Source organism: Oncorhynchus tshawytscha, linkage group LG05 (assembly GCF_018296145.1).
Source record: "Oncorhynchus tshawytscha isolate Ot180627B linkage group LG05, Otsh_v2.0, whole genome shotgun sequence".
Lineage (NCBI taxonomy): Eukaryota > Metazoa > Chordata > Actinopteri > Salmoniformes > Salmonidae > Oncorhynchus > Oncorhynchus tshawytscha.
The window spans coordinates 52,979,433-52,998,959 of NC_056433.1; the positions used below are offsets into that span (position 1 = coordinate 52,979,433).

Below are 19,527 nucleotides of genomic sequence, written 5' to 3' on the forward strand. Positions count from 1 at the left end.
ATGTATCTATGACGCATTCCTACACGATTTCCTGATTTCACAGTTTTTTTTTCAAATTTGTACTTTTTTGTATTAATATATTAATATATATTAATATATATATTAATATATATATTTAGATTTTTTATTTATTTTTTACATTTTGAAAACATAAAAAAACAGAAATATACAAACAAGAGCACATAAACCTAACAGACAAGGGGTATTACATATCGAATACATTTTAAATTTGTCAAAAACTTTTATGGTGCTTATTGCTTTTTTGCTTTTACATTTACTGATAATTTTAAAATAATATTTAAATTATATCTTAAATAATGTGAAGAGGGGTTTGTTCTCTGCCCACTTCATTTTATGGATAAAGAATCTTCCATGAAAAATAAACAAATTAACAATGAAAGTTAAATCAGGGTCCATATCATTTGGATCAAAACAAAACATAATATCAGTCTCTCAGATTAACATTAATAGTCGTTTCTTTTCAAATAAAATCTAACTCTCTCCGAAATCTTCTGACATAAGAACAGTCACAAAATAAATGGTCAAGAGTTCCTGGGTCACAACCACAAAATACACACTTGTTATCAATAGCTATTTTGAATCTGTGTATAATAAAGGTCTTTACAGGGTAGATTCTATGAATGAGTTGGTATGATACTTCTTTCACCTTATTAGATGTAATGGAATGCAGCCCTAGGACAAGTGAACTGGAACAAAGTGTTCTTGTCTGGCAAATATAGTATATCTAATAAAATGCAATTTGATACTCCTCGGGAGTAAATGTAACATTGTATGTTCTCATGAATTCTGGATAATCATATAGAATAAAATCATCATTATTCAATAATTGTTTAACCCAGATAATGTTGTCAAACCAGTTCTGGAAAAACAAAGACTTGTTTTTGTATTTTATTTCTTTATTACTACAGATTGTATAACTATGTGGGGAGAAATTGCGTTTGTACATGAGTTTCCAAGTTAGAAGTACTTGTTCATGAAAGTTTGCAAGCTTAATGGGGATTTTACCCACATCAAAGTTGCATTTGAGTAAGAATTCTAGACCACCAATCTGTTGGAATATTAAATAAGGGATTATATTCCAAATGCAATCCTTATTTTTTAAATAGTTTTGTATCCATTTGATCTTAAAGATTATATTAGATGTTTTATAATACACCTGATTTCACAGATGGACCACAAGTTCAATCATGGGGAAAATGTGTATTTTACCCAATGATAGAACATAGGCTTTCACCAAATTGACAGGAGTTTTGTGATTTGTATTTCTGGAGGTGGATTATCCCTTTAATTGTTACCCAGAAATAATTTGATATTGAGATTTAAAAAAACATATTGGACCTTCAAAACAGTCTGGGATGTATTCCAAGGGCAAAATTAATTGCAATAAATGAAGCAACTTCTCTCGTGACTTGTTTACATAGGCCTAACGATAAGATCGCTAATACTGTGGCAAACAGAAGCGATACAACAGAAGAAAAGTCATATATCAATGTGGTTCAATGGAGCATGATAGCATTCCAACCGACCTACATAATATTATCCCCGTTATCAGCCCTGGCATGCCAGGCTAGATCTGTTGAATACTGGTGAATCATTGGTTTGATCGGGACCTCAGGTCGACAGAATACTCTTGAGTTCCAGGGTAGTTTTGTCTACACATGGAATAGATTACAGGACAACAGCCCCCTCTGTTGGAATTATTTTATACATGCATGGCCTATAAACCCTCCAACAGTGAACTACTACATTTCACGTGACTTTCCAGAAAATAATTAACTCTTGCCTGGATGTTCCAATAGCTAGCATGACTTCTATTTATTCATTAGCATGTGAGTACCTTTAAAAAATGATTATATATATATATATATATATATATATAATTCACACACACTTCTACCCAGATACTCCTTTCAATAGAATCTCAAGTACTCAGTGATAAGTTTATTTTACACGCATCTAGTACCAGTCATCCAGAACAGCCTGAATTCTTTGGGGCATGGAAACATGCTCAATTGTTATCAAGGGACTTAACATATGCCAGGAAAACATCCACACCAGCCTGTACCGTTGAGGTCATCTGCTGCAATAGCCCATCAGTGACCAGGAGCGACGAGTTGTGTTCCGAGACGCTGTTCTGCGGCGTTATTTGCGGCCCTCCTGTTAGTTTGCATGGTTCTGGCCATTCACCGCTCATCAACAAGCTGTTTTCCTCCACAGGACTGCATGTTTTTAGTTTGTCACACCATTCTCAGTAAATCCTAGACATGCGTGAATAGGCCAGACGTTTGAGATACTGGAAACAGCACACCTGGTACCGATGATCATACCACACTCAGGTCACTCATTTTGCCCATTCTACCTTTCAATTGAACAGTAACTGAATGCCTCAATGCCTACTTTATATAGCAAGCCACATGACTCACTATATGTAAAAGCGAACCATTTTCGTGAATGGGGTGGCTTACCTAATGAACCAGCCACTGAGTGTATAGCTATTAAGTCACCTCTTTTTTTAAACACTTGCAGATGACTAGATTATGGATATGCCTATGTAATGAAACCTGACCAAACCAGCAACAGATTAGTAAATGTTTTTTTTATTTTTTATTTAGGAAAAATACAACCATGAAGATACAGAACGCTTAAAAAAATCTAATACAAAACCAATCTGATGCTATGACGAGAACAGTTGTGAAATCACTATTTGTATCCTCATAGAAAGTATGTTTGTTGAAAAGAGCTTGCAAGTAGTAGAACTGTCCCACTTCACATTAATTCAGCGCTGTGTGTACTTGAAACCATTGTGACTCAGAAACACACAAAAAAACATTCCTTATTTAAAATGTGCAGCTAATAAAATAAAAACCATTCTCAGTAGAAACCAAAATAAATTAGACAAGAACCTGCCATAGACAGGACAGTCAAGCAACAGGTCAGTGCTCCAGAAAACCAATGAGTAAGTTCTCATTTATTGGAACCCACAGCGATCCTAGCAAGCCCAGTGGATTAGAGAACGTCTCTACTCATACTCTCCTCTCTCGGTCAGGAAGAACAGAGCAGACATGGTGGTGATGGTTTCAGACCTTTGTGTGCATTTACCTCATTCGGGCTCATCACCATTATCAGTTGGCAAAACAGTCAATCATAAACAAAATAAGTGCAAGCATTTTTGTACTTTGTTACAAAGCAGAGTTAAAACTACAAAAGCGTTAACATTATCTATCCAAGATATATTCCTTGTCTTTTAGGTTGTGCCTCTTTGCGTGCACGGCCCAAAGTGAGGCAACGGCCTACAGCACGAGCCTTGCTCTTTCGAGCTACCCACAAAAACTGTAAATTAAAAAGTAGTTCTCTGCAGTTTTCAATAACAAATAAGGAGAATCAGAAAGTTAAAAAACAAAAACTTGGAATAGACCAGTGGTGGGAGGCTCGGAGTGCGAGCCAGCCCTCCCCGCACTTATCCAGGACTGCTCTTATCTACATGGTCGGTTTCAGAAGATTTAAAGTGTTGCGGAGCAGCAGGCCCTGGGCTGGGACCGGGCCATGCCAGGGGCCGTGCCCAGACGACAGACAATCCGGTCGTCTCCGTCCTACCAGCCGCCCTCGTCACCTGTAGAGGAAGTCGGAAAACACACAGTTTACCATGATTCTGTGGAAGGTATGAGGCTCGTCTTTCGAAAGGGGCCCTGCTGCTACTGAACGCTAATCCCTTTTGAAGATACTTAAGATTTGGTAGCAATTTATGCTGGTGTGAACGGCACTGTGACAAAAACATCTGAAGGCAGGCCATCCGAGTATAAACTCATTGTTTCCATTCAGCAAACACAGTCGCTCCACAAAAGCAATATTACCTTGGTATATTCCATGGACAGATTTTTTTTTAAAGAACTAAACAAAAGCAGACAGATAGGACAACTGTCCTCCTACTCTTGCAAATAACAGATTACATCAACCAGAAAGGTGACTGACTCCACTGTGTATGCAGATCCTAGTACTGCAAGGTAAAGAAGAAAAGTAAAATATACCTATACAAACAAGCTGCTGCAAGACAGAAAAAGCTTATGACAAGGAAAGCAGGAAGTAGAGAGCTAATGCTATAACCCCTGACAGCTCGCGCCAAGACGGTTGCAGACCGAGAGCCTACCTTGGCTTTTTGCAGTGCTAAACTGGGGCATCAACATATTGTTTCTTCTGTTCAACATATTTCAACTACAGGAGGCAGCCTCACTGTGCACCAGAGAACAGCACCGCCTGTTCAGAGAAGAGAAAGCCCAGTGGTTAATGACGAAGTCCAAGGCTCTCCAACAAGGAGGGAAACAAGTACACTAAGGCCCATCTGCAGACCATCTCTTCCACTGCTACTCCCTAAAGGAATGGATGCTGAGCTGAAGTGGCATCTTGGGTCTTTCATATACTACATACCTTTAATGAGCACCAATGACTAATTTTACAATACTAACCAGGTAGGGCATTTGTTCGTTGGAAATGCCCAGTGAACCCACCACTGGGTTCATTTGCAACCCTTCTTTAAGATGAATTATATAGCGCATATTGTGAAAGACAAAAGTGTAACTTGGGAGGGTGTATTTCTTAATACAGTGAGGCAAGAATGGGAATAGGGAACCTGTTTCTCCATTACATATGACTAAAGGAAAGCTTCATACATTGAGAAAATTACTTATTTCATTACTTTAACGGATATTTTCTTCCATCGGTTGGCCCCAACACCAGAGGGGGCAAACCCAGTCTGATTGAAGTCCATCCAGCTGCTATACAGGTCAAGGACCTGCCAAAGCTCTGGTGTCGATTGGCTGAATACATATCTATGGCAGCTTGCAGTGATGTGGCTGTCCAGGCACCGGATTGGCCGCCTATCCTGACTCCCTACACTTGTGTAAGCTTATAAGAAGCCTCGCCATAGCTATCGTAGCTGTCTCTATACGAACCTCCAGAACGATCTCCATATCCTCCTCCTTGCGCTCTGTGGGCAGAAGAAATGTACATCAGTAAACAAGAATTGGATGAGCATTTGAGTAATATCAAATTGAAAAAACGTTATTCCTAAAAAGTGCTTGCTTATTATCAAAAGTGGGCACATAAGCTTCTTGAAATGTGTTAAGATTAATTTATAGAATCTATCCTGTCTTTTCAAATCCCAGCGATTGTCTAACAGAGATGTATATGCAAATGTAGCATCTATGTATCCGAGGTGGTGTATCAGTCACCTGTCTTTGTTGTAGTAGCCTCGGTCTGATCCGTATGAGCCACCACTTCTGTTGTCGTAACGTCCACCGCCATATCCCCGCTCCCCACCACCTGTAATAGAACTTGTGGTCAACAGCTGCCTCAAGGTGGACTAAACATGTACGGTATTCATATTATGGTTCAATTAGTTGATAAGAGAATTTTGGACACTTTAGTGTTGACATGCTATCACTAGGCTAAGAGATGGTTCAATCAAACCTCTACAGCTACCAGACAACAGCAACAGTCACTGCAAAACAAAAACAAGACACGAGGACAACCCACTGGGCACAGGCATAAGTTCAACTTCTAGTTTCAACTTACAGTAGGTTGAGTTGTTAACTAATATTAAATCAACAACAAAAGATTCACCATGTCATTGGATTTTTTATGACAAAATCCAGGCTGATTACTTTTTCAAATCCAATCAGTTTTCTACATTGATTGGACAATTATTATTTGATGTGGAAACATTAATTCAATCCATTTTTGCCCAGTGGGATAGGAGTGGTTATTAAGGATGAGGGACCAGAGGGGAGGGTCAGAGCACGGGGTGCACACACTGACTACTTCTGGTTAGTTCTGCAAGTCACAGAATCCCAGGCTAGCGAAGGTGTGAGGACATCTTTGTAGGGTTGGTACTGGGGTGTCTGTCAGTCACTCCAAGGCAAACATGGGAGGGAAACTGGATGCTGGAGGATAGAAAACAACAAACTTGCCTCGTGAGAAGCCACGCCCACCTCTTCCACCACCACCACCTCTGCCTCCACGGAAGTATCCTCCTCCACCACCTCTGCCACCCGACGAGCCCCCTCGGAATCCGCCCCCGGACCTGCCACCACCACCAGACTTGCCAGCCTGGTCGACACGGATCTGTCTGCCGTCAAGTGACTGACACAGATAAGGTTGGGTGGGAAGATAAAACACCATTAAGATCATCATTGAACAGTCAAAGAGTTGTGTTCCAGGGCAGAGTTTAGGTTTTTATTTATTTCACCTTTATTTAACCAGGTAGGCAAGTTGAGAACAAGTTCTCGTTTACAATTGCGACCTGGCCAAGATAAAGCAAAGCAGTTCGACACATACAACAGAGTTACACATCAAGTAAAACAAAGATACAGTCAATAATACAGTAGAAAAATAAGTATATACACAATGTGAGATAAGGGAGGTGAAGGCAAAAAAAAGTCCATGGTGGCAAAGTAAATACTATATAGCAAGTAAAACACTGGAATGGTTGATTTGCAGTGGAAGAATGTACAAAGTAGAGATAGAAATAATGGGGTGCAAAGGAGCAAAAATAAATAAATACAGTAGGGGGAGAGGTAGTTTGGGCTAAATTATAGATGGCCTATGTACAGGTGCAGTAATCTGTGAGCTGCTCTGACAGCTGGTGCTTAAAGCTAGTGAGGGAGATGGGTTTCCAGTTTCAGAGATGTTTGTAGTTCATTCCAGTCATTGGCAGCAGAGAAATGGAAGGAGGCGGCCAAAGGAAGAATTGGTTTTGGGGGTGACCAGAGAGATATGCGGCAGGGTAGCCTAGTGGTTAGAGCGTTGGACTAGTAACCGGAAGGTTACTAGTGTGTGTGTATGTATCTAGATAGATAGTATGTATGTATGTATGTATGTATGTATGTATGTATGTATGTATGTATGTATGTATGTATGTATGTATGTATGTATGTATGTATGTATGTATGTATATATATATATATATATCTATCTATCTATCTGCTGGAGCGTGTGCTACAGGTGGGTGCTCCTATGGTGACCCGCGAGCTGAGATAAGGGGGGACTTTACCAAGCACGGTCTTGTAGATTACTTGGAGCCAGTGGGTTTGGCGACGAGTATGAAGCGAGGGCCAGCCAACGAGAGCGTACAGGTCGCAGTGGTGGGTAGTATATGGGGCTTTGGTGGCACTGTGATAGACTGCATCCAATTTATTGATTAAGGTATTAGAGGCTATTTTGTAAAAGACATCGCCGAAGTCAAGGGTTGGTAGGATGGTCAGTTTTACGAGGGTATGTTTGGCAGCATGAGTGAAGGATGCTTTGTTGTGAAATAGGAAGCCAATTCTAGATTTAACTTAGGATTGGAGATGTTTGATGTGGGTCTGGAAGGAGAGTTTACAGTCTAACAAGACACCTAGGTATTTGTTGTCCTCCACATATTCTAAGTCAGAGCCGTCCAGAGTAGTGATGTTGGACAGGGCCGGTAGCAATCGGTTGAAGAGCATGCATTTAGTTTTACTTCTATTTAAGAGCAATTGGAGGCCACAGAAGGAGAGTTGTATGGCATTGAAGCTCACCTGGAGGGTTGTTAACGGTGTCCAAAGAAGGGCCAGAAGTAATACAGAATGGTGTCGTCTGCGTAGAGGTGGATCAGAGACTCACCAGCAGCAAGAGCGACATCATTGATGTATACAGAGAAGGGAGTCGGTCCAAGAATTGAACCCTGTGACACCCCCATAGAGACTGCCAGAGGCCCGGACAACAGACCCTCCGATTTGACACACTGAACTCTATCAGAGATGTAGTTGGTGAACCAGGCGAGGCAATCATTTGAGAAACCAAGGCTGTCGAGTCTGCCGATGAGGATGTGGTGATTGACAGAGTCGAAAGCCTTGGCCAGGTCAATGAATACAGCTGCACAGTATTGTTTCTTATCGATGGCGGTTAAGATATCGTTTAGGACCATGCGTGGCTGAGGTGCACCCATGACCAGCTCTGAAACCAGATTGCATAGCGGAGAAGGTATAGTGGGATTCGAAATGGTCCGTAATCTGTTTGTTGACTTGGCTTTCGAAGACCTTAGAAAGGCAGGGTAGGATATAGGTCTGTAGCAGTTTGGGTCAAGAGTGTCCCCCCCGTTTAATTTGTCACCTTGCCGTTCATGGCCAGCATAGCATCCTTTGCCTCATCCGGGTTCTCAAAGGTGACGAAACCAAAGCCCCTGGACCTCTGAGTTTCCCTGTCTTTAATTACAACAACTACACAGAGGAAAAAACATTTTAAAAGTTAGACCATAGACATTCAAACCACTTTGAAATAGCAGACCACATGCCCAAATAAAGAATTACGGTGCACCCAATATCCAACAGTTAGTTACCTTCAGATATTTGCCCATATTTGGAGAACACATCTTCTAATGACTGTTCATTAGTGTCAAAGCTCAGGCCACCCACAAAAAGCTTCCCTTCGTCAGACATCCTTCCTTTTAACCACTGTAGAAGGGAATAACATGTTTATTATGTGGTTCAGATTGTAGCAGGTTATTTTTGGATTCAAACACCTGTTCATGTTCTATTCTTGCAATGGTGCAAATACACGCAGTAATAAAATAAAATTATATCTAACAGTTGATGGCTTGACTTAAAGTATTTTGTATTGCGAAAATAAAAAAAATTAAAAGTCAGCGAGATCCTAGCAGAGTTTGAGATAGTCGAGCGAGAGAAGCGCAAACGCGTATGGGGGTTTACGTCGGAAAGGCCCAAGATCATCCTTCCCCCGATAACTAGCTAGTTCTGCCGTCTTCCCTTTCCTATAGACCGTAGTTAGAGCGCAACATTAAGGTTGCTAGCGAGCTACCTAGCCAATGAAATGTGCGTTCTCACAAAAAGCACGCCTCGCTGGACAAGCGGATGACCGTGGTGCGATTTTGTTTATTTGAATCAGTAAACTAGCCAACTCGTGTATGTACACAATGCAATTCCCGCCCCCATGTGTACTATGCCTAGCTAGATTCAACTGCCTTTGTTCAACATTGTCCAGCTAAACCACAACGGCCTTTACAATAGTGCTATAGTAATGTAATGGAAGCCCCTGGTAGCCAGCCATCACTGCGTCATTGCATCGACTAGTGGAACGCGCTCGCAGAGTAAAATGGTTGGCATTGCCTTGCTTTAACGACGAATGCAAGGAAGGGGGACTTTCGCATGCCACCACAATATAATTGTCCATACATTGACTTTGAATTAAATTTACAATCATGAGAATGTTATCGTAGACTACTAGTTACATATATAGCCACGTTCAGACTTTTCGGGTGTCAGACCCTAATTTACCGCGACACCATCTTGTTACTGTCCCCAACTTAAAAGTTTAAACAAAAGGCTATTACAAGCGCTTACCGCCGACAAAAACCGTGAGACTCTTCCGACCGACCTGCAGTAGATGGGAACGAATGAGTTGCGGGGCCTCCTGGTTTATGTATTGATGAGATCTTTGCGGTTACGCCCATCTTATTAATATTAAGTAGGTACACGCCATCTGACCCAGCATATCAATTCAACTCGACTTGCTTTTAATCAGTCAATGGTCGCGAAATCATGCATGTTAAGTTGTAGCATCAACTAGACTAAGTAAACTCAAAAGTATAAATGCCCGTGCCCTCATTTAAGTCGATGCCTTTTTTTGGGTCAATATGAATGTCAAATGATTTAGTTGTTCACATCAAGTCCTCTAAATAAAAACTAAGTATTACATCTTAGTGTCCTGTACTACAACATAGCTAAATGTTGACATTAAAGGAATGTCCTATAAACAACTATACCAGAGAAGCAAAAACTTAAATTAATGGACCACTCAGTTAATTTGATGACTTAACACCAAAAAATGTCAGTTACGTATACTGGTAAGATAGGTATTTCATGTTGCATCTTGTGACAGTCAGTAGCAGTGCGTGGTTAAAACCACAACCTGTGTTGTGATAAGTGTTTACTTGATAACCGGTTATTTCATATGCCTTGCCTGAAGGCTGAGATAAGACTGTTGCAGAATAAATTACACTACATCTTTGCTCAATCACAAAACCACACAGCAACCTCTGTCCAGTGAAGTCCAGAGCATATTGCATGTACACTAACATGACCTACAGCATGGTCAAGCAACTTCATTTCAGACAGATTTAGAACCTGAGTTCCGCAAGACGCAAAGAAAACAGGCACTGCCCCCACTATTCCAGCACCATTTTTATAATCAAAGCACCTCTGCCTAGTCTAATAGTGACAACTAAAAGATAAAACAAAAGATAGTCCGATCAACGTAAGCTAAATGTGGCTGTCCATGGTTCCGATTGACCGCACGCGTGTTCATGCAAGTAAAAATATATGTAAACTCACCCTAGTTGTAGAGCAACCATTTACTATGTTGACGAAACACTCTCACCATGTCATGTAGTGCTCATTTGTTTGGGCTACCTGGCTAAAATTCTTGCTCTCCCAACTCCCATTCATGGCCAACGTTGGCTAGTTAGAGGCAGCAACGTCACTCGTTTGGACCAGAGAGCATCAGATAACCTACGCAAGGAGGCAGTGTTAGCTCCCTCGGACGCTTTCTTCTGTAATAGTCGACTTCTGAGGAATTGAAGAAACAATTTGAAACAGACTAACATGTGTTTTGAATTTTATTTCTTGAAGCCTGGCTTCGTTTGGCATCCATGAACACATCACTGCATACAGCATTTAATTAGCATGCAAAAATGACAGTATTGTGCATGTTAGTACCAGATTTGATTTCCAATCCCATTTTAAGGCTGGTCTTGACAGAGTCAGGGCCACGTTCAGGTGCCAAATGTCTAACAAAGCAGATAGATATGCCATGAATAAAGTGGACAGGATTCCTTACTATACTTGTCAGAGAGTAATGTTTGATCTACATGGCATATTTCAAAGACGCTGCATCCTGCTGAATTACACCCCAGGTCCAGTTCAGCAGCACATCTAATTCAGCCTTCAAGATCTTTCCTGGTAGCGACCTCCCAAGGAGCAGTTTGCCGTTTCAGGGCAAGCCATCCTGTGCTGAATCTGGAATAGAAGCCACAATTAGCACGAGAAGAAACAGTAAAGTGACATGATTATTGTACATAGCACTGCTATATTTGTAAACAAAGTCAGTTTTACCATGCAGAGTATATGCTACTGCTAATAGTTGAGGCTGGTCCACAAAATGTCAAGTTGGTGCTTCTGAACTACAACTAATGAGTAATTATCTATTAGTCAAGGTGATTTGTAGATCAGCCAGTCTGACTAGTCTGCTGCAAGGTTTCTCTCCAATGGGAGTCATCCATTGCCGGATGTATGGCAAGATTCGGTGGTCTGACCTACAGTCCATCTCTTGACAGATGGAACTGTCTGAAAAGTTGACCCGAGGACAATGTAAGTTGTAAACGATTTAATATGCATTCATGCATCCACCAATGGTTGCATGCCACACTGGTGACTGACAGTTAACTGAAACGCAAAATCCAGGCGTAGTTCTGGCAGGCATTAGCCACACCTGTGCAGAGGAACACACCCTCCATACTTCAATTCATGTGGGGGCCATAGAGCAGTGATAAAGCCACCTGCCTAAAGGACCGATGAAAGTATGGTTCCACAACACTGCTTTCACCAATCCATTCCCGTCAGATCAGTGATTTCATAATGAAGGGGGAACACAAAACAGGGCCTATGACTTCAGCGGCAAGGCATTCAGTACACATGCCAGAGGACACCCACCTAGAAAGCATCGGCAGGAACCAGTTGCAGTCAGGCCTCGAGTTAGTTGCTCACATCCAACGCTTAACCTAATCGTGTAACAAGAAGGGTAATTAGTTTGTAGTACAGTCTGAGGGCAACAATGACAAGGCATGCATTTGCTTATCAATATCAAGCTAGTAAAGAACTACAGATGTGCTGAACAGCATTAAGTTTTAGCATTAGACAATATTATCAAGTTTTGAAAGCTGGACATTTACTAAACTGTACATAGTGATACTTGACAAGAAAAAGGTGAGTCTAGAATTTAAGATGAAGACAACTTTGCAATCACTGGGAGAACAGTACAAAACACTGGTTTCACAGATGGATCAAACTTAGAATATTGTGATTTACACTAGGGATACTTTAGCAATGACTGCTCATGGAATTTGCAAAAGCTCAATGTTGATTTTCAGAGGCTCTAGCAGTCCCCTCGGTCTAATGGGGGACAGGGTGAAACGTTTCTCCAAAAACTGGATACTTTACTGGACGTTCTCATGCAACTCTGGGTATTGAACAGTAACGTCTAGGGCCTGAGGAAGTGACAGCGGTGCTTGGGCAAAGTTGAAGGTAGATAAGATGGACATCAAAATGAGAACTGTTTGAGGGATGCGAACAGGAGAGCAAAAGTCGTTACCTCACATTACTGGCCTATATCCACTTATGAACTAGCCAAGAGAGCAGCATTCACCAGAGAGGATTCACATGTCGGTAGGCACAACACTTCATTCTCCAAGGACTTTGTTGATTTCCAAAACGATAGTAGAGCTCTTGGGCGCAATGAAGCGTTATAAAAGAACCAGTGCCAGCACCAGGATGACATTTCATTTCTATTCTGCTTTCAACACCCCCAGCCACCCCCGTACATTGACTAGCTTCAGCATCAGGGTAGACCCTTTAGCATGTTTTGAGTATTAATTCAGAGGACCTCCCAATATTCCTAAATGAGACTTACACCCAGCCACCCTTTCATAATGAAATCCTGCTTTGCAGAATACCCTTTCCAGCAGACTATTCCATCATTTCACTCAACCCACTTACTAAATCCCTCACTACCACTCACATTACATAACATTCAGCTGGCTTAGTGAACAGGCTATAGTTCTTTGAAGGCACAATAAATCAGAGCATTTTCAACGGGGTTGTTTAATAGGCTTCATGAAGCCAGGATATACAAAAAAATCTTAGGTGTTGGTTAACAGAACAGAGAGCACATATCCTTGAAGTAACATTGAGAGTGAACGTTCAGTCCATCAGCATATTATGCACATGTTTGCAAAGAGCAAAGTACCTTAGGCCAACTGCAGAAGGCTGCAACTAACACCTAGAATACAGCCCAAAGAGCCGAAGTAGGTTCACCAGTCAAAGTAATTCACTCTTTGGATACCGAGTATTGACAAATCTTTAGCAATATCAAGGTGGTCTGCTGGAAACCAGTGCTCCCACTTAGCATTCCTACCTTGCTACACTAAAGGAATGCATTACAGAACTGAAGGAGCAACATGTCTTTAGAGCACAATCACAGCTTTTCCAGCTTCTAGTGTAAATTTCATAGATTTCATTTTTTTTAAAGACCAGAATTCACTACAACTCCAGTTAAAAATGAGATTAAATGGAAACATGTCGCTACTGATATTTGAGTCTTTCGATTGAGCAGGAACATCGTCAAGATTGAATTTGTCTTAGAAGCTATCAGGCTGTGTTGAACAGGTTACGATTCAACAGTAGAAACAGGTTTAATTGCAAACAAAGGCATTTTTATAAAATTATCAAATTTGATTTTCTCCCAGTGCATTCTCCCTGCAACAGGAGGGCATATTGAGCTTAAGGTACTCAGACCCTTACTGAGCATCAAGGCTTACAGTAATTAAATGCTACAGGATTTCAGTTACTGCCATGAGGACAGAGATCCTGAAGAATACTTTCAACACGATAAAAAAGGACTAAAGATGCTGATTTGTTAAAGAAAACACTAGAACCAGATACCACAAACAGAAAAAAAAAAGTCTTCGAAGAGCGCATCTTTAAAAAAACAGCCAGCGATGGGACGATCTTGCAATCAGGAAGTTTGTTTTTGTTTTTACTCGTGTGTAGCTGAGGACAAGAAGTAGGCACAAGTGTAAAGGCACTGCAGCATTCTGACATTTCTCACAGTAGACTAGAGCCCATTTATATTTTGTGCCACAGTTATCATTGCAACAGGAAAGCACCAGGACAAGGGCATTGAAAGAACCTATGCCTCTTCAAAAGAAACTGAGTGAAAAAAATCTAGGAATGTCTTTCTGCTTTTGGATAGGGTGGTAGAGGGCTGGATATCCATTGTTTCAAAGAAATGTTTGATTCTTTGAGCAGACATGAGTATTTTAACATACTAATCCAAGTGGGCACAAGCTTTCGGTTTCTGAGCAACAAAGTCTTAAAGGGGTCGTTCTGGGAGTCTATGCAATCATGTCCAGTTCCTCCTAAACATTTCTAGTTCGTACTAACAGTGAGATCATGGCAACAACTAGGCTACATCTTTATACTTACCATAGCTGTCATAGCTGTCTCGGTAGGATCCCCCAGAGCGGCCACCATAACCACCTTCTCCTCCACTCCTAAAAAGGGGGACAAATGAAAGCTGGTTAACAGAAACCAAGGAAAATACATGTCGGCTCAGGTTTATCCTAGAAATAACTTAGGTATCTTAAATACTATGTTATTAAAACTAGGAGACTGAACTTAGAGAACTAAACCATACAACATTCTTACCTGGCCTCTCTGTAACCTCCGCTGCCACCCCCAGAGGAGTATCCTCCTCCACCACCACTCCTGTAGCCACCCCCATAGCTGCGGTCCCCGCCACCCCCATAGCTACGGTCCCCGCCATAGCTGCGATCCCCGCCATAGCTGCGATCCCCGCCATAGCTTCTTTCTCCCCCACCATAACCTCCACCACCTAGGACAAGATTAAGAGGATTTCAGTCAAAGGACCTTATTTTGGAGCAAGTTCAACACTAAAAAGGAGGGGTGTGACGTGGAGCAAATTGACGCTAACCACTTACCTCTTCCTCTGCCTCCTCTGAAGCCACCAGAACCGCCCCTGAAACCACCAGAACCGCCCCTGAAACCGCCCCCGCGGTCAGATCTTCCTCCTGACTTGCCAGCTTCATCCACACGAATCATCCTGCCATCGACCGACTAAACAGGAGAGAGAAAAAAAAAAAAACTATAATACCAACGATTCACGTCAGTCAAAGATATGCATGTCTGGGAAACCATCCCCTCACCTTGCCATTCATTGCAGCCATTGCGTCTTTGGCATCTTCTGGGTTTTCAAAAGTCACAAAGCCGAAACCCCTGGATCTCTGTGTCTCACGATCTCTGACAACGTCGACTGAAACAACAAAACATCAACCACCCACTAAATATTGACACAATATGGCCAAAGTCCACTAGACTGCACAAGTAGAAACCAATGGTTTTTTTCTGGCTCAAAAGGGGAGTGGTCAGCAACAATTCAACTTTTGTTGTTACATTTAAACCAATAATTGTTTGCCATAAGCAGAGATTCTCAACTTGTTTACTGCAATTATATACATTCTGTTATGGCGCTGAGAGAATTTCTTGTGTAAATGTTAAGTGACGAGACACTGACGTTATGCGAGAATTCTACAAACAGCAGTAAACAAATCCATTCTCACTAAATGCCAATTAGGCATCAAAATGCATAAATCATTTGAAAGCATGCATTAGTTAACCATGACTAAAAGTATCAATACTGTACTTCATGAAATGTATGTTATGAGCCCAAATGAACAGCAAGTGACTTGCTATGGTTGAACTGGGGGACAACCCTTTGAAACCTGCAAAATTGGTACTAATAACTCACCATTGGCGGAAGGTATTCCTCAACCTACCAGACTAAGCTCGATGTGATATCTTGCTAAGTAGTATTGGGGAAGTCATGAGCACATTTGTCATCCTTGGATTGAAATAATTTAAAACGTTTATTTCGTTCATTGAATTAAATGTCCGGAGATAAGATGATCCATAAGATGGATCAGGAAGATCAACTTTTACACGCATTTATCCCTTATAGATCCCATTTATCTTATGACTGATAGCAGGGGCTTTCAGACTAGGCTTGTAGGCATGAGAGCAAAATGGAGAGCACCATTGTGTTCGTGAGAGTCTCAGCTCTCCAATAAGGTATATTAGTGTGCATCTAAAACCGGAGACACTACAGACGAAAGTCAGCAAGAGGCTGTACCAACTTCAGACGAGTCTTGTGGGTGTCCTAGAGCATGAAAACCAATGTGTTCAAACAAAAATGTTTTACGTTACCACTATTTGCCCATAGAAACACATTGAATAAAAGATTCACTACGAGGAACAGATAATCCCCCCCAAAAAATGATACGAAGAAATGTGTTCTGGAGCGTCACCTATCAGATAAGACCAGAAAACATTTGTTTTTACATGCATTAAACAAACATTGGGTGGATTTATTATTCTTCAAACAGTATACAAATTGCAGAAATTGTTACAAATGATTTCGCATTAAGATTTGTGAACATGACCACCATAATTTAAAATTGAGCTTAATTAAGTTACTGTAATTCCTCATGTAGTGCTAATATGCATATTAATTTCATAAAAGTATATTTTATTCTAATTATGTGTTCTATCACCTTGAATTTCATTATATGCACAACCAAATCTTAAGATATTGGACAAAATGTGATGGGGGGGGGTTGTCATTCAACTGTCCACAACCTTTTCGACACTTGAAAATAAGATCAATGGTAAATCCTGAACATATTCATTAAAAGCTGTTCTATAACATTGAATACAAAGTATAACACCAGAACCAAAGTCACCTTTGAACCACATTCATTTTTGGCTATTAAGTGTATTTTCCCATGGCTAATGTGTCATTGTGGTTTTGGAATTAAATTCACTGACTAGATATATGGTGATTGTTATCAGATTGAAAAATATATAGGTCCAGTTTAGTCATATAATTTCACACGTTTCCCACCCCGTTGTATTTTTTTTTTGTCCAGCTGGAATTACAATGGCTGAAAAATCCCTGATCTGGATGCAACATACCTTTAGCAATGTTTCCATATTTTGAAAACGCCTCTTCCAGTGAAGTTTCATCGGTGTCAAAACACAATCCTCCAACAAAAAGCTTCCCCTCGTCAGACATCTTGGATTATCTAGAAGGGAAAAATTAAGAGTATGACTTGCAAACATAGTTCATCAATCTGAGCATGGCAACACATGCTCGCTGTTTGAAGAATGTGACCAAGTCCTGTAAAAAGGTTAGAAAAGCACCAACTGGCTTTCACATGCGGATGGCACCACGAGATGGGATACATTTTAAGCGACGGCACGCCATTTTCTTCCACCCATCGGTTCGTTTTCAAATGCGTGGAGTAGCCATGTTTTAACCCGTGCAGCAAAGTTAACTACCTAGCTATGCATAGTGTATAATTTAGCTGGCCAATTTAACTAGCTAGTCACACGGGAATGTTGGAAATGCTCAAAGATGGCGATTAACTAACTAGATAGCGACGCTAGACAAACACCCACAGCTCACCGTCTCAAACAAAGCCAGACCAGCTAACTAGCCAACGTTAGCAGGCCAAACCAGTCAAATTAGCCATTTCAAGCCACTCGGTACACATGGCCTGGGCCAGATATTGCCCACCCTGCAAAGTAAACTAGCGTATTAAAAGTTAGCGGCAGTAAGTAAAATTACTTGCCACGCAGTGTAAAAATCGCAGCCAGCTAACGTAGGCGACGGGATTGCTAGCTAGCAGCGTGCATTTACCGTACTGTAGCGAACGGCCATTTTGTAGGGAATGTAGTAACTGACGTTTGCTAGTTAACGCTTCTTTTATACTTTGGAATAACATCCAGTTGTAACGTCATAGTGAAAATAAGAGTAAAATTGTCACTCAAAATAGAGTAAGGTTGAAGGGCAAATTACATGCGAACTGGGGTCGAGTAACGTTAATCAAAGGCTAACGTTAATATATTCTCAATCGACTAGTAAACGTTAGCTTGTCTAAATTGCAGAGCTAGCTAACGTTGGGTAGTTATTGTCTTTGATAAATTACTTGCTAGCCATAGGAACGCAAACTGCAAGGTCGAAATGAACACTGCAATTTTAGTAGGCCTATGTTTCCCCCGCTAATTGTTAGAATTGGGTGGCTCTCTACTCACCTCTGTGTAGTTTGGCGCCGTCTGAGAAAGATGTTAAAATGGCTCCTGTTTATGAGCTCCTCTTCTTCTTCGTGTGGTCTTCCGGTATACTAGACGCTTTGTTGGGTATTGCTGCTGTTCACAGGTCAGAGTGTGAATTGCACATTTTGTTCACAAAAGAAAGGATCTACCTGCAGACCGCTGTTATTACATGCTTACATTCCGCGCCCACTGTCAAACACACCAAGACAGTTCAGGAGACTTAAAAGATTTGGCATGGGTCCCCAGATCCTCAAAAAGTTCTACAGCTGCACCATCGAGAGCATCCTAGTTATGGCAACTGCTCGGCATTTTGACCGTAAGGCGCTACAGAGGGTAGTGCGTATGGCCCAATACATCACTAGGGCCAAGCTTCCTGACATCCAGGATTTATATACTAGGCGGTGTCAGAGAAAGGCCCAAAAAATGATCAAAGACTCCAGTCACCCAAGTCATAGTCTGTTCTCTCTGCTACGTCACGGCAAGCGGTACCGGAGCGCCAAGTCTAGGACCAAAAGGCTCCTTAATTAACTTCTACCCCCAAGCCATAAGACTGCTGAACAATTAATCAAATGGGCATCCAGCCTTTTTATATTGACCTCACGTTAGTTTATTTAGTAAATATTTTCTTAACTCTATTTCTTGAACTGCATTGTTTGCATGCAAGTAAGCGTTTCACGGCGCATGTGACAAATACGATTTCATGTACCAGACTAGGTAGATACTGCACCGGATGTATAAATGTGAAGCATCCGTTTGGCGTTTCCACTCACTACCAAATATGGTGATGAGAGGAAGCCCATTGGCCGGCAGTGGGAGAAGACGGAGCAAGATGGATTTTGGACGACATTTTGCAAAAATAAATGATTGATGAAACATTTGATAGCCATAGTCTTCTTTTTCCAAAACTAGAATCTGTAACAGAGTGGACTGCGTTTTGTAGACTTTACCCTTTGCCAAAGTTTCCAAAAAAATGTGTTATTTTTTATTTTATAGTGCCACGCAGAGTTGGATTGGCTACGCTAGCTAGCTACTTCCCTCACCGTAACGTTACCAGAACTGTGGGAAAGCAGTGTTAAGCAGGCGGGGGAAAATGACGCTAGGGTTTTCTCATTTGGAAAATGTCCATCCTCCGTCCTCATTAGTAGGCAAACGGACGATTGTCTTCCGCTCCACGATAGCCTCATTTTGACAAGGAAGTGTCCTTTGTGGAAAAGTTTTTAAGTCTGCCACACCCCCTGTGAATCAGCGATTGTTTTCTCTTAAGGAGAAAAAGCATGCAAACATTTAAAAACGATTACCTTTGACCTTTTTCAAAAGGATCACGGAGCAGTTGTGAAAATACTACTGTACCGGTGTCCCCTAGCTAGCGGCCTCCTTTAATGTTTTTTATTGTGCGGTTGGCATCCAACATTGGTGCATTACCGCAACTGCGTAGTGTGGGCCAGAGGAACCACATATAGTGCGTGAGGCATGTACTAAAGGACATCTAAATTGACTGGGGAGGGGG

General features: G+C 41.3%; 2 protein-coding genes across 7 annotated transcripts; both read right to left on the reverse strand.

Moving 5' to 3' along the window:
* Nucleotides 1-2,600: 2,600 nt before the first annotated feature.
* Nucleotides 2,601-10,080, reverse strand: LOC112250844 (cold-inducible RNA-binding protein B). 4 transcript variants are annotated; one of them, XR_002953582.2, is made up of 8 exons: nt 9,396-10,080; nt 8,375-8,489; nt 8,149-8,255; nt 5,985-6,156; nt 5,247-5,337; nt 4,968-5,002; nt 4,166-4,272; nt 2,601-3,631 (listed from the first exon to the last, which is right to left on the reverse strand). XR_002953582.2 is itself a non-coding variant. In XM_024421328.2 (7 exons), the coding sequence occupies exons 2-7, from the start codon at nt 8,472-8,474 to the stop codon at nt 3,612-3,614; spliced, it is 525 nt and encodes a 174-aa protein (XP_024277096.1). In that variant the 5' UTR covers nt 8,475-8,489; nt 9,396-9,578; the 3' UTR covers nt 2,601-3,611. The 4 variants fall into 4 exon arrangements, 2 of the variants coding, with proteins under 2 accessions (XP_024277096.1, XP_024277097.1); XR_002953583.2 differs by having other exon boundaries at nt 6,006-6,156; nt 9,396-10,052; XM_024421328.2 differs by lacking the exon at nt 4,166-4,272 and having other exon boundaries at nt 9,396-9,578.
* Nucleotides 10,081-10,651: 571 nt separating this feature from the next.
* Nucleotides 10,652-18,126, reverse strand: cirbpb (cold inducible RNA binding protein b). 3 transcript variants are annotated; one of them, XR_002953581.2, is made up of 8 exons: nt 18,000-18,126; nt 16,878-16,987; nt 15,053-15,159; nt 14,828-14,963; nt 14,535-14,721; nt 14,313-14,380; nt 11,763-11,830; nt 10,652-11,069 (listed from the first exon to the last, which is right to left on the reverse strand). XR_002953581.2 is itself a non-coding variant. In XM_024421327.2 (7 exons), the coding sequence occupies exons 2-7, from the start codon at nt 16,975-16,977 to the stop codon at nt 13,864-13,866; spliced, it is 612 nt and encodes a 203-aa protein (XP_024277095.1). In that variant the 5' UTR covers nt 16,978-16,987; nt 18,000-18,126; the 3' UTR covers nt 12,912-13,863. The 3 variants fall into 3 exon arrangements, 2 of the variants coding, with proteins under 2 accessions (XP_024277095.1, XP_024277094.1); XM_024421327.2 differs by lacking the exons at nt 10,652-11,069; nt 11,763-11,830 and adding an exon at nt 12,912-13,877; XM_024421326.2 differs by lacking the exons at nt 10,652-11,069; nt 11,763-11,830 and having other exon boundaries at nt 13,867-14,380.
* Between the last annotated feature and the right edge of the window lie 1,401 nt (nt 18,127-19,527).